At 50.0% G+C, this 15,533-nt stretch overlaps 1 protein-coding gene across 1 annotated transcript in view; it reads left to right on the top strand.

Moving 5' to 3' along the window:
• The window catches only part of COTL1 (coactosin like F-actin binding protein 1), a 43,874-nt gene that overhangs the window by 23,755 nt on the left and 4,586 nt on the right, over positions 1-15,533 (top strand). The window contains exon 3 of the mRNA XM_082677927.1: positions 3,747-3,904. Coding sequence (XP_082534053.1) covers positions 3,747-3,904 — 158 coding nt within the window. The remainder of the gene's footprint in view (positions 1-3,746; positions 3,905-15,533) is intronic.

Raw genomic sequence — 15,533 nt, 5'->3', positions numbered from 1 at the left:
GGCTGTTGGGATCCAAGTGTGGTCATGGGATCCCAAAAGTCCAGGCTGACCAATGAGGAAAAGGGAAATAGAGTGGTTGCCATGGAAACAGACTGCGAGTTCTTTTTGCTGGTGTTGTCTTAGCCTTAACAAGGCGCGAGGCATCTGAGGTGTGGCCCGCCTCCCCCTCAAGTCAAGACTGCAATTTAATTAAACACTTTGGAGCTGGTTCTCCTGTTCCTCCAATAACACTAGGAACAGTGTGCTGGCTTCCAAAAGCGGCCTCGATGCTCGGAAAAGCTCGGGAACGAAAGTCCTGCACCAGCCGTGCGTGGCTGCGTGAATTTCAGTTCCTCAACCCGGACAGCCTCATTTCCTGTTCTCACTCTCCACCCGCAGCTCTGCCTGGTAGCTCAGGCTCCGGGGAGAAGGTTCTACCATGTCGGGCCAGCATCCTATTGAATCCTCATGGCCACGGAAGGAGGGAGGTATAAAATGACCCCGATCTGGAAACATCCCGAGTGTCCATCAGTGCATGCATGGAGGAACAGAACACAATGCGGTCCATCCGTACAATGGAATATTATTCAGCCATAAAAGGAGTGAAGATCATGCTACCACGCGGATGAATCTTGCCAACATGCTGAGTGAGAGAAGCCAGACACAAAAGACCGCATAGTGTAGGTTTCATCTGTGAGAAATGTCCAGAACGGGCAAATCCAGAGACAGAAGGCAGATTAGTGGTTGCTTAGGGCTGGGGGAAGGGGGGTGAGGACTGATGGCTGGTGGGCAGGGGGTTCTTGTGGGGATGACGCAGATGTTCTGGAATAAGGTAGTGGTCATGATTGCACAGCAGTTTTCATGTACTAAATGCTGCTGACTTCTCTGCTTTAAAATAGTTAAAATGGTGAATTTTTTTTTTTTTTTTTGGCGGTACGCGGGCCTCTCACTGTTGTGGCCTTTCCCGTTGCGGAGCACAGGCTCCGGACGCACAGGCTCGGCGGCCACGGCTCACGGGCCCAGCCGCTCCGTGGCATGTGGGATCTTCCCGGACCGGGGCACGAACCCGTGTCCCCTGCATCGGCAGGCAGACTCTCAACCACTGCGCCACCAGGGAAGCCCAAAATGGTGACTTTTGTGGTGTGATTTTTACCTCAATAAAGAAAAAAAATGGGGAGGACCAAAACAATCACCCCATTTTACAGGTGAGGCAGCGAGGCTCCGATGTTTGGGGATTAAGTCAGATTCCTCCGGGACTGAGAGACAGAGCTCACATGGCCTCCTGCCCTTGGACTTTTCTCATTTCCCACGGCCAGTTGGTCACCAAGCCATGTCAGTTTGGCCTGTGAAGTGTCCCTTACACCGGTCTGTCCTCACTGCCTGACCCCCGTGGTCAGGTCCCAGGATGGGCACCCACCAGGCTCCCATGGCTGGGTGGGGTGGTCCCCTAAAGCAGGGCGGCTGGGCAGACACACCCGAGATGTCCTAGCCCTTGGCTTCAGGCTGGCTCTGTCCTTGGCATGTTACCTTGGGCACATCACGCAACCTCCCAGCCTCATCTACCAAACGGTTGTCTGGATGTTGATGAGGGTGACAACGATGCCCCCCGACCCCACGGCCCACCTCCCAGAATCCTCATAAAGACCCAATGAATACTGACCCGTAAACCGAAAGGCGCTGTGCCAGCGTGAATGGCGATTATGATGTTTCCTTTAAGAAATGCCCACATGGGGCGTTCGATCAGGAGTCCGTGGCCTGCCAGGGCTGTGTCTCAGCTCCCCGGTCAGATGGTTCCCCCTTAGACAGCATAGCTTGTTGTCAGGATGAGCTCATGCTTTGAGGTACTAACCAGCCAGTGCAGACTGTGTCTCAGTTACACTGAGAGGGCTGGTGGCCTTGGATCTTGGTGAGAACCTTTACTTTGGTGGGATTCGGCAGGGAGACACCGGGAATGATTCTAGGAAGAAAGACTCCTTGATTTAAAAAAAAAAAAGCCATAAAACCTCAAAGTGTGAACCTTTGACCAGCATCAGTATCACCTGGGAGCTAGTTAGGAATGCAGACCCTGGGGCCCTATCCCCAACCTGCCGAATCAGAATCTGCATTTTAGCGAGATCCCAGGTGATTCAGACAATGCTTGGGAAACGCAGCTCGATGGGTCATTGGGTCGCTGAGAAATCCTAAAGCCAGCGACGAAAAGCCATTTGAGAATATGAGCTGAATGAAGCGGCAGGTACAAGATGCATGTCCCCAAACCAGCAGCATCCCGCGTACCAGCCATCACGGGGTGGGGGGGGGGGGTTGGGGGAGGGTGGAATGAGATTTCACCGATAACTTTAATTGACATGTGAACTATTTAGGCATTAATCTGAGTAAGGATATGTGATGCCCTCAACAAAACGTGCAGGATTTTGGTGGAAAACACAAAGGGGTCCTGATTAAATGGGGACACAAAGTATGTCTAGAATTTGTTCTCACCTGCGGGCGGTTCTGCGCCCCTGGGGACGTTGGGCAATGGCTGGAGGCGTTGTTGATTGTCCTAGTTGGCAGGGCGGCGGGTGTGTGTGTGTGTGTGAAGGCCAGGATGCCGCTCAGCACGAAGAATGACCCAGCCCCTAATGACTAGAGTACCTAGGTGGACACACACACACACACACACACACACACACACACACACGTCACTTTAAAAACTCAAGAATACCAGCTGATATCTGGGGGATGCAGAGCAGCGGAGGATGGGGGAACTTAGCACAATGTCCTATGAAAGAGATTCTGAAGTGATGGTGATGAGATTACTGGTGTGGCAATGACACAGACTTAAATGTGGATCCATCAGCCAGGATAGCCCCCAGAGTCATTTTAATAAAAACAAACATATACCATATAACAAGCATCACATACCCAGTGGAAAAATACTCAGAATTCTTTTTTTTTAAATTAATTTATTTTTATTTATTTATTTTTGGCTGCATTGGGTCTTCATTGCTGCCCGCGGGTTTTTTCTAATTGCGGCGAGCGGGGGCTACTCTTCATTTTGGAGCACGAGCTCTAAGCGCACAGGCTTCAGTAGTTGTGGCATGCGGGCTCAGTAGTTGTGGCTTGTGGTCTCTAGAGCGTAGGCTCAGTAGTTGTGGCGCACGGGCTTAGTTGCTCCACAGCATGTGGGATCTTCCCGGACCAGGGATCGAACCCGTGTTCCCTGCATTGGCAGGCAGATTCTTAACCACTGCGCCACCAGGGAAGCCCCAGAATTCTTTATTGGCCTAATTGTCTGGCCATAAGCTAGCCATGCCCAGTGGGCCCAGAGCTATATCCCAGACCAGAACAAGGGCCACCGTCTTTGTTTCCTCCTCTCCTCCCCACCCCAGCCCAGTTCCCATCTCTCCACCGTGTGGCTTTGCTGTTCCAAATAGGGCCTCAAAGATTTGGGATTAAAAAGAGTCGACGAACTTCTGTTCCCTAAATCAGATTCAGAATTTGAGCCTTGACTGTATGGGGGAGGGGAGGGTCGCAGGCATGGCAGCCAGAGAGGCCTGGCCTCCATCTGCCTGTGCAGCCTTGGGAGTGTCCCATGGCCCTTCTGTGCCTCCACTTTCCATCTGTGAAATGGGCATCCCAGCCTGTGGCACTGTTGTCGAGACTGAGTGAGGGAATGTTGGCTCTTGCCATGTGGCTCTGGGCACCCTTGTGGCTCAGAGCCCCTGCTGGGGATGTGGGTTTGGGGTGTTTTAACCGAGCACCGTGCCCTCCCTTTGCCGTTGGTGCAGATGACGTCCGATTGTTTGCCTTCGTGCGCTTCACCACCGGGGACGCGATGAGCAAGAGATCCAAGTTTGCCCTCATCACGTGGATCGGCGAGAATGTCAGCGGGCTGCAGCGCGCCAAGACCGGCACGGACAAGACCCTGGTGAAGGAGGTGGTGCAGGTAACTGTCCTTGTGTTCTTGTAGGGTCTCTGGGCGGGGAAGGGTGCTGGTCACATCCCACAAAGGGTCACCATCCAGCAGGGACACGAGGGGCTGGGCTGGGCTCCTTGGTCTGTGACTTTGAACGTGTCGTGCTACATTTCTGGACCACTAGCACCACTGGTGAGATGTACCCCAAATTGCTTTCTGGGGTGGTAGCCGCATTTGTGATCCTGACCATCAAATACTAGAAACGTGGTGGCTGGTGTCTGCCTCTGCGGGGGGGGGCGGGGCAGGTGGCTCACGGAGAAGGGGTGGCTGGTGTCTACCTCTGCAGGGGGGGGGGGCAGGTGGCTCACGGAGAAGGGGTTGGAGGGATGACCAAGTGGCACCGCTTCCTGATTGGGTGATGGATGACTTCCAACTGTGGCCATGAGGACCCAATGGGAGAATTCACGAGTGCTCTCTGAATGGTGTCTAGCACACAGTAGGTGCTCAATAGCACTTGGTGAATGAATAAATGTCAACCTTATGGGCACCAGCAGGGGTTTTATGATGACTTTGATGGCCATAGGATGACAAAGGCTATATCAACAGTGGCAGAGATGCCTAGTCTGGGCACTGGGCGTTGGTCATGACTGACTTACTCCTGTGTCCCTATGAGACGGAGAGGAGGAGGAAAAGGTGCGTGTACCCTTGGTTTTGTCTCTGAGCTTCTAAACAGTTCTACCTGTAGAGCTCCCCATTTTAAAGTTTTTTTTTTCCATTCTGGACATAACAAAAATTGACACTAAGTGATTCATCTGGGGCTGGGACACTGGGTCATGCTGAGAAAAATAAAATCCAGATTCCAGAAAGATAAACTGGGGAAGAGAGGTGAAGGGGAGATAGTTTTCTCCTTACCAAAGGATTCTCCAGTTTGCAAAACAATTTCCTAAAACCCATGAAGGGGACGTGGTATAGCTACCGCCCACCGCGGGTATGGGGCTTCTTTTTGACGTGATGAAATATTCTAAAATCTGTGGTGATGGTTGCACGTATCTGTGAATATACAAAAGGAAGCCGTTGCATTGTAAAAAAACCAAAACCAAAACACACACACACAGAAATCGGCTGTGTGCAATGTGGTGTCCTGGATTGGATCCTGGAACAGAAAAACTGGTGAAATCGGAATGAAGCCTGGGGTTTAGTTTAGTAGTCACGTACCAGTGTTGGCTTCTTAGCTGTGAGAGATGTGGCACCGTAACATAAGATGTTAACAATTGTCAAAATGACCGGTGGGGTACATGGGAACTCTTGGTATTGTCTCTTGCCACTTTTCTGTAAATCCTCAACTATCCCCAAATAAAACTTTTATTTAAAAAATAATAATAGGAAAAAATTTTCCTATCATTCCATTTTTACGGTTTATTTTTCCATCTTCGCTACGAGTTCTGCGGGGAAGCTCACCTACCTCTTGGCATTGCTTGGTCACAGCCTGTGAATCACGCCCTAATCAGCTTCTTCTTCTTCTTCTTTTTTTTTTTTCTAACATAACATAATTACATAAATTATGTGGCCTCAGAGTCTTTGTAATGAAGGTTTTTCTGGCGGCTGAGCGTCCCATTTCCACCGTGAGGTACTGAAAATCCCCCTGCTGTTGACCTCTTGAGTTGCTTCCACTTTTTTTTTTTTTTTTTTTTGCGGTACGTGGGCCTCTCACTGTTGTGGCCTCTCCCGTTGCGGAGCACAGGCTCCGGACGCGCAGGCTCAGCGGCCATGGCTCACGCGCCCAGCCGCTCCGCGGCACGTGGGATCCTCCCAGACCGGGGCACGGACCCGTGTCCCCTGCATCGGCAGGCGGACTCTCAACCACTGCGCCACCAGGGAAGCCCAGTTGGGGGTTTTAATGCTTAACCAGCTTTCAAGGATCTCCTTTATGGCAACAGAATGGAAAATGCAAAAGAATGCATGTCCAAGTCCGAAGGTCTCCTGCTGGACTCCGCCCTCCACACTTAGCCCTCTTGTTGGCCAGCCAGGGGAACAGGGCACACAGGGAGAAGATGGTTGCTGACATGTGTCCAGTGGTGGCAGTCTTCTGAATCTTGCAATGCTCCTGTTTTCTTTCCATTTTTAAGATTGTGGTGAAATACAGTAACATGAAATGTTAGCCCTTTTGGTGTACGGTTCAGTGGCGTGAAGTACGTTTGCAGTGTTGGGCGATCATCACCATCGTCCGGAAAGTTCCAGAACTTTTTTTTATCACCCCCCCAAAGGAAACCCTGAACCTATTAGCAGTCTGCAGAGTTCTTTATATATCTAGAACTCTTCTCAATTTGGCTCAGTGGGTTAAGAGGGTGATTTGGGGAAATACGATTCTTTGGTAACCTCAATTGGGAGTATTGGTTATAATTCATTTGTCTGCAAACTCAAATACATTGCAGCAAAAAGGGGAATTGCTTGGCTCTCTGAACTGGGAAGCGCAGGGGTTGCCAGCTTTAGTGGTGGCTGGATCCAGGGCTGAAGCAGTATCTTCCTTTCGTTTCTCTTTTCTCTTTCCCCTGGATTTGTCCTCAGGTGGCCTCTGTGCAGCGGGAGAAATGGTCCAGGCATGGTGGTTCTTCCCGGTCTTGATCCCAGGGGAAGAGAGAGCCCCCCTCCCTCAGTGTCAATCATTCCCTTAAAATGATCCAGTTGGCACATCCCGTGGACCAGGCAGGTGGGGTCCCATGATTGGCAGCTCCGATTGTTAAAAGAAAGGGATGCTGGTAGATGAAAAGCACAAACGTCCCCTCCGGTGGTGGTGGGGGTGGGGGGGAACAGACGGCAACGACGATGACGACTGTATCTTGAACTGCAGGTGCAATGTGATATTTTGACCATTACCTTTCACATTTTTCACCTCTGCATTTAAAAAGGTTTATTACCCGAAGCCATTACAAGACCTCACATTTATACTACAGTTGCAAATACAGCCATTAATGTTACAAAGGGGTCGATATTACTGGCATAATGGTATTTTCTGACAGTCACCGAAATCATGCTGATCTGGTGTGTCAGTTGTCCTCTCTGCTTAATGGAGACTCAGAACAGATGTTCTCTAAGGGTCTCCAGATGGACCTTTCTGGATTCCGTGTCTTGGGGACAGGATCACATCCCTAGATGCCTTTTACCACCGTTTCCATGTGAAGAATAAATGGATTGAGTTTTAGTGTAAGATTACTCATAACCCTTGGTTTTTGTAATAATAAAACTAATGTACCCACATCCTTAGGCTTTGTATGAGACGTAGACCATGTAAATTAATGTAGAGACATTGAAATCCAGAGGAGTGGGTCTTTACGCCACCTGCCTGCCTGTGGGCAAGTCTCTCTCCCTTCCTGGGCCTCAGTTTCCCCACTTAAAAATGAGTTGGATGACTTGACCTGCTGTGTCGTATCCTGTTTTGATTTATTCTGAAATTGTTTCATTTTTTATGGGGTAGTTCGTTTACGACAGCATATTACATTTAAATGAACCATACTCCGCTTTGTCGGACAAAGAGAGTTTGTAGTGCAGTGGTCTGGGGTATAGCCGTTTGAGCCAGATGGGGTGAGTTCAGATTTCAGCCCGGCCATTTACTGTATGGCCTTGGGCAAGTTGCTGTCCTCTGGGCTTCACTCCCCTGATGGCTAAAACTGGGCTGGTATAGTGTCTGCCTCTTGCGGTTGTTGTGGGGATTAAATGAGCAGCTATACGGAAAGCGCTTAGAACTATCTCTGGTAGAGGCCTGGAAGTGCGGCTCTTATGACTCCCAGCTGTCCTGCTTAGACAGCACCACGATGCACAGCTTTCTAGGTTGTGGAGTGTTTCCCTGGGAGCCGATAGGTCCGCGTGCTGAGCCCGGGACACAAGGCATGAATCTTACTGTTGAGCCATCCTGCCTGACTGTCTTGCAGATGGCTTGGATCAAAGTCACATCCATCAGCAACACAGGAAGGTCCTGACCCTCACCCACCCTTGCTGACTTCAAACAATCCAGACTCCTTCAGGTTCCAGCCTGGGGCCTGCACATAGGTGCATCAGCAAGGGGAGCCCTAACCTTCATCCTAACCTTAACCCTAACCCTAACCCAGAGCAGTGATAGGATTTGCCCCGAACCCATGGCTACCAAGCAGCAGGCCTGGGGCTGGAGCCCAGAGGAGTGAAAAATCAGGAGGTTTGATTCTGGGTCTCTTTAGTCTGTGTTCAGAGCCGGGCTGAGATGCTGAGCTGCATCTGTGGCTGGTGGAAAACAAGACAAGACCAGCAAGGCCACGGGCAGTGACGGGTGCTGGGCTGGGCCATGGTGACAGCCGGACTCGAGCCCTGGGAATGTGCTGAGTGGACAGGGTGCGCGGCTGCGTCGTCACAGCCGTCATCAACACAACACCCGTCCCATTGTTCCGGCGCCTCTGTGGGATGACCGGGGCGATGCAGTCACCCCCCGTTAGAGACCTGCCCGCGCTGGGCCAGGCTGTCTTGCTTTAGAGCAGACTCGGTCGATGAAGCGTTGTGCTGGCCTTGCGGAATCACTTTGTTCACGCGGTCCTTTTATCTGTTTTGTATTTTTTAACATCATACGAATGCTCACGGAGCCAAGTAACCAGAGGTAGATCTCAGCTTTCAGCACTGGGAAAAGAACGGCGGGGAGTGTTTCCTCCAAGGAGAAGTAGAGGTGGGAAGGATGGGCATGTCAGTGACTGCATGGAATCATCAGTGTAGTGTATCCTCATGGCCTCTAAACCCCAGGATCAGGGCTGGCTTACATTCCGGAGCCCCTCCACCCCCAGAGCCAGGACCAGATGTCCTAACTCTCCTCCAGGAGGGTCGTATTTGTGTACCAATATGGTAGTAATATTAATAACAAGAGTTTTACTGTGCCGCTACCACATGCCTGGCACTTTCAAGGACTTTCCACACATTAAAATGATTTCTTCTTCACAACAAGGACAGTTCTGTCATTATCCCCACTTTATAGATGAGGAGACTGGGGCCCGGGGAAGTTGGGGAAGTTGCCCAATGTCCCCTGTGCTTGTAGACTGGCCCCTGGGGCCCTGACTCTGTCACTTCACCCCACTGAATGTTTCCCAAAGTCCTCTAGCACTCTGAGAAGGCTCTGAGAAGTTCTGCAGGAAACAAACCTCTTACATTTATTTTTTAAATTTACTGATCTGGTTCTCAAGCTCCTTGATGGTAGAACCTTTTTTTTTTTTTTTTTTTAAACTGGAAACTGAACATCATTGCACAGTGTTTCTTTTTTTAAAAAATGCTGCTGTGTCAAATGGTAGAGATCATGGGCTTAAGGGGAGTGAGACCCAAGTTGATATTCCAGCTCTAGCAACTTTTCATCCTAGGACCTCGGGCAAGTAACTTTATCTCTAGACTCTGTTCTCACTTAGGAAAAAGAGACTGTAAAATTTCATAGAGCTGTTGGAAGGATTAAAGGAAAGTAAAGGATGTGAAAGGTTTCTCCTTTTAGTGACCGATGAACTCCTATTCATCCTTCAAAACCCTTCTTTACCCCATTCTCCTACCAGCCTCAATCAGAATTAATTGCTCCTTTATCTGTTTGTATGATACTATGACCCAAATTCCATGAATTATAATTAAGTGACCCTAGAAACTAATCTCAAGGGCAGGGACCATGGCCGCTTAATTTGTATTTCTCAAACCTAGAAAAGTACTAAACAGGTGCTAAAAAGTGAAGAAACAGATCTGTTCACCTAGGCTGTAGTCTGTGTCTTATTCTTGGTGTATTCCTAGGACAGAAGCTAGTAAATGTTCAGTAACTGCTCTTTGGGCTGAATTAAATTGTGGAAGCCATTTACACTCAGGGAGGGATTTGGGGGTGGATTGGAATTTCCAAAGGCTCTGCTTTGTGTCAGTGAAAAGCAGAGTTGAGAGCTGGTTGGGTCAGCCGGGAGAGCCCACACACTTCTGTGTCATGAGATTTACGGGGCTGCTGCTCCCCCTTGCAAAGCATTAGTTGCTGCCTGGCCCTCGGGTGACCAGCTTTGGGCTTCATCCATCTTTAAAGGGTTTCAGCTGTTTGTTTTTACAGGGAGTTTTATGCTTCTTCAAGCCCTTGGTTTGTGGAAAGGCCCTTTATTCTTCTCAGAACCAGAAAGGGCCTCTTGTGCTGATGCGTTTCACCTGGGCCTGGGCTCGGGCAAGGGGGCTTTCCCATGCTTGTGTCCTTTATGTAACACAAACACAAAGCTCCCAAGCGACCTGTGAATGGTGGAGCCAGGGATCATGTGTGGAGGGGCAGGTGCCATTATACACCCAATATACAGATGAGGAAGCTGAGGCTGGGAGGGGTGAGTCCTCAAGCCAAGGTGAGTGTCAAGACAGAAGCCAGCTGGTGGGGCTCAGAGACCGCTTTAGTAGTGGGAAGGGCAGTGGGGAACCTGGTTCTATGCTCCTGCTACCAGGAGGTTAAAAGCCCTTGGGAGAGGAAGACGCCCAAGCCCTGAGCCCAGCACGTAAATGGAAGCCGCTTGCACAAGCCTGCCCTGCCAGGGTGCTGTGGCCGGGTGCCCATCACTGAACCCCAGATGGGTCCCAGACCTCGGCCAGCTGGCCTTGGCGTGGTGCCTGCCTGGTTGCCCCCCGCCAGCTGGCCTCCTGATGTCCACACAGTGATTCCCCACACTGTCAACAGCAGACAGTTTCCATGCTCTGGGGATGCCAGTTTAGAGTGTGTGCAGGTCTTTACTGAAGGAGCCCAAACGCTGAGTCCAGACAGGTCTCCGTGTGTGGCGTGCACACCCCATGGAGCTTGTCGGGGCTGAAGGCTGCCTACACTCTCTACGTTTGTCTTTCAGATTTTCCCTCCCTCGTTGTCTTCCCTTGCATGGACCAACCCCACGTTCGTCCTTGTCATAGTTTGTCCCTCGACATCCTGCCTTTTGAAAGACCTTCCCAGAACAAGCTCCAGGCTCTCTGTTTTCTCCCCCTTGGTGGTTTCTCCCAGGGTGGTGTGGTTTTGAAAAATGGTTCGGACAAAATTAAGGACCTAAATGATGATCAGGCACTCAGCGATTTCTGCTAATTCCCCTGGAGCCCTGGCCTCGTGGTACATGTTATTACAAACGGGATTAATCACAGCAGTGGTACAGTGTGTCCTTTCATGTAACATTTCATAAATGCTTTCAGTTTTCATAATTTTAATGGCTGAATACTATTCTGTTAGTGAATATGCGATTACATGTACGTGTGTGTGTGTGTGTGTTCACTCTCCTGGTAAAGACCTTGGCGTGGAGTTAGACACGGGTTTCGGTCCCAGCCCCACCACTCACCACGTGTGCGACATTTTGCCGGCTACTTTACTTCCTTGAGTTTCAGCATCCTCTGAAAATTGGGGATGATAATATCTAAACTCATGGAATTGTAAAAATTAAGTAAAATACTGTATCATAAGTGTCTGCTATGTATGAAGTGTTCAGTGTAAATACTACTTATTTACCCAACTTCTGTTGAAAAGTGGAAGCAGTCTGGTATTTACTGACAATGAACATCTGTGAGTATGTGTGTTATAATTTTTAAAAAATTCTGTTGAATTATTCCTTTGGGAAAAAGTCCCCAAAGTGGGTGTCACTGAGGAACGAGAAATGCTAAGCACAATTTCAGCCAGGCAGCAATTGAAGCCCTAAACATGGATTTAATATCGTTTGCCGAGTGATCCATGGCAGGGGCTGTTTGGAGGTCTGGGTTAAGGATTTTGAGGTTAAGTCTGGACCCAGTGGGGAAAGTGCCAGGATTGATTAGTGATGTCTGCCATGGATACTGGAAAAGCGAGCAGAGTTTGTTTCCCGCATTCTTACCGTCCCTGGTCTAGATGGAGCCGTAGTCAGAAATCAGGCGGAATGGAGTCAGGGCTTCTGGAAATGTCCGTGGTCAGGAAAGCAGGGGGTGTCAGAACCCAGGCAGCCACTCACATGCTAAAGAGGTGGGTGGCCCTGCGGGGGTCAGGATTCAAGGCATATGGATGGCTGCTCCTTTTAGGTTTGGACGCAAACCTACCCCAGCTTGCTATAAGACATCATGCTTTCCCCCATCCATCTGTGTTGGGCAGTTACCTTGTGTCCACTCGAAATGCCACCACATTTCTCTCTCTTGTCCTTTGTCCTCTCCTTAGTGAAATAGGGTCGTGTCATTTCTGCCCCGTGGTGGTGACGCAGGTGCCTGTGTTCCCGAATCTGTCAAACACTGGACCCTACCATTTTGATCTATTTGTTTTTCCCTTGTCTGTGGTGACTCACGCCAGTTACGAGAACCTGTTCTTTTTGAGTGAATTACACCTTGCTGGAAGGATTTTGAAAACCTTGATCTCTGAGGCGCTGTAGAATAGTTGTAGGAGGGAAGGCGTAGGGGACCCGGGAGGGGTTGGCAGGTTTGATACTGTGCATTTTCATCAGGCCCGTGTTCCTTGGAGGGTGCCTTTTCTCCTAGCAAGATGCAGGCTGCTGGGACCAACTGCTTTTCTTCAGCAGACCAAGGTCTTTGGTTTATAATTAATCTTTGCCTACTTGGGGGAGAAGATACAATATTGTGGCCAGCATGCGTCTCATCCACCCCCTGTCCCATTTCACACATGTGGGAGGGGAGGTTCCATCCCCCGTTTTTTGGCAAGAGTTTACTAGCACGAGGCCTCCTTTTCGAAAGCCACGCTCTAATCCCCAAGTTGACAGTTCTGTGCCGGTTTCCCCCGTTGCTCCTTGATTCTTGTGTCCAAGGTGGAACGTTGTCCCACATGCTCTGGAGGCTCAGGTGCAAATCCACAGATGGCTGGTGGGGAAAGGGCTGGCCGAACCTGCCTTCTAGAACCTATGAAAGAAGAAAGCCCTCTTCTTTCACGGAGGTGGAAACCAGGGCCCAGAGCCATTGATGGCTTCCTTCGGGACATTTTAGAGCCCCCTGGTTCTCTTTCTCTGCTCTTAGACTCTCAGAGGGACCTGTAAGTACCAGATTTTGACTTCCCATGGCCTAGGAGAGTGTCTGGCGTATAATAGGTGTTCAGTAAACACGTGTTTATTGCAAGAACGAATTGCATTAGCTCTCATTGTCTTTGGATACAACGAAGGTCACCTTTCCTCCCCGGGCCTGCCTTGTAGAAATGTCCATTGCTGGCATCACAAACTTAACTGTCAAAGACTCCCACTCATTTTTTCTTCCCAGACCTTCCCAGCACCCATATTCTCTGCATAGGGTAGCAACCCACCATGGTCCTAATGTTCTAGGTGGAAGACCAGACACACTCCTACCCCAACAGGCTTCTTCTCTGTCCTCCTGTGGCTAATCCCACGCACAGCTTTTGGACGAGCAGCTGAATTTGCCGTCTTCTCTCTGCAAGGGCCGGGAGAGCCAATGTCACTACCTTGCTTATTCCGAGGAATTCTCCAGACTTCCCTTCATTAAAAAGTAAACAGTGGGGATGGAGAAATCAGTGTGGGTGAGAGAAGAGGAACTAGCCACTCCCTGTGCTCTGAGTGTTTCAGAAAACTTCTTTATAGCTCAGACTCCTCTAACAATCTTGAGAACAAAGGTAACTCAGGGTCATTTAAAATATTACCTAATCATTCTGGAGCACTTCTACTTCACAGTCATCCGATCATCACAGCCAGCCCTGGGATGTAGGTCCTCTTATTGTCCCTGCTTGGAGATGAGGAGACTGAAGCTCGGGGCAGGTAAGTTTCTGGGGAGGGTCAGGCTGCCGGAGATGCGTATGGACAGCTGTCCCTATTTGTATTTGGCACAAACTACTCCTAGCACGTTTCAGGACTGAAGCTGGGCTTTGAACCCAGGCAATTGGGAGCCATTTAAAAATGAAGTGATTTAAAACCAAGGATAGGAAAATACTTATACACTTTTAAAAGCAGCCTTGCTAATAGATTCTTGACTATGTACAGAGCCCCAATTCCTAACCCCAGTCCTTGCCTAGAATTGCCCTCCTTGGAAGCAGACCAATGTCCATCTTATATCTTTGAAGCATGAACTTAAATGCACTTGAGAAAAGTCACAGGGAAAGAATGTATCCTGAACTTGACTGGTGTGTTTCCAAACCATCTTGGGGTCCTTTTTAGCTGGATGAGGCCTCTTCCTTTGAAAAGTCCTGCACTGGCAGAAAAGGGAGAGACCCTGTCTGGAGGCTCTCAGCCAGGGACCCCAAGTTCCCAGACATGAAGATCTTTCTAGAACCACAGGTGACAGTGCCCCCAGACTGGCATATTTTGCTTTGAAGTCTCTGGCATGTGGCTTTGGTAGCCTTGAGGGTATGACGGATGCTTACGTGGGTGGGACAGACAGGCTGGAGCAGGGAGCATGCGGAGGAGTGAGGACCTGCCCCCAGGGCCCCGAGGGGAGGCTGCTGTGCGCCCCGGGATGAATTGTTTCCCCTCTCTGGGTCTCCTACTTCTTCTCTATCAAATAAGGGGGTGAATGTCAGGGTTTCAAAGGCTCTTTCAGCTCAATGTCCCCTGCCCCCCCCCACCTGTTTTTGTTAACCAAGGTATAATGTACATAGGGGAAAGTGCACGAATCTTAGATGTACAGCTTGATAATTTTTTTCTTTTTTTTTGCGGTACGCGGGCCTCTCACTGCTGTGGCCTCTCCTGTCGCGGAGCACAGGCTCCGGACGCGCAGACTCAGCGGCCATGGCTCACGGGCCCAGCCGCTCCGCGGCATGCGGGATCTTCCCGGACCAGGGCACGAACCCGCGTCCCCTGCATCGGCAGGCGGACTCTCAACCACTGCGCCACCAGGGAAGCCCCCAGCTTGATAAATGTTTGAATTTAAAAATTTTGAATTTTTGTACGTACCCATGAAACTACTACCCAGATCAAGTCGGAACATTGCGCACTCTCCCTGTGCCGTCCCCAAAGGCTCCCCCTCCCCCACTCAGATCGGCTCCAATATCTTATGGTTAATGATTCTCCTTGACTGAGCACATTGTTCTCTCAGGTTCTTGCCTGTTCTATCTAGACCTGGGCTGCCACCAGCCACGTGTGGCTGCAGAGCACGTGAAGTCTGGCTTGTCATACTGCTGTGTGCCGTGCCTATGCGCAAAGTACACGCTGGTTTTCCAAGATTTAGTACGGAGCGCAAACTGTAGACGTTTCACTGATGGTTTCATGTATTGATTACCTGTTACGATGGCAATATTTTGGGTATAGAGTTAGATCAAATACTATTACAATGAATGTCACCTGTTACTTGTTTTCAGTGTGGCTACTAGAAAATTTAAAATTCCCTACGTATTAGCATTGCTCTGGGCCCTGCCGGTCTCCTTTCTGGAGAAAGGACTTGCCTCCCCCCTCATCTTGCAGCCCTCGTGTGGCCTGCCTCTGCCCCAGGAGGTGTTGCCTGGAGGATGCCAGGGACAGTGGCTGAGAGCAGAGGTGTGAGCGTGGCGGGGAGGTGGCCCAGCTTTGTGCAGATGTGTTCTTTGTGGTTTTCAGCACGGGCAAGTCCATGCAGGCCCCTCAGCTCCCAGGTGTTGCTCCCACATCAAAGTCTGGCTGTGCACAGAGCTGTTTTCGCTCTGTTTCTGCCTCTTTTGGAAAACTCACACTTAAGCCCACTCCACAGAGGTGGTGGCATCTCCCTTGCCACGTCGAAGGCCTGCTCTGTGAGAACCCTGGCAGGAACA

This window comes from Grampus griseus (assembly GCF_964374135.1).
Source record: "Grampus griseus genome assembly, chromosome: 19".
In the NCBI taxonomy this organism is placed as follows: Eukaryota; Metazoa; Chordata; class Mammalia; order Artiodactyla; family Delphinidae; genus Grampus; species Grampus griseus.
This window is presented reverse-complemented; position numbering and strand designations above follow the sequence as displayed.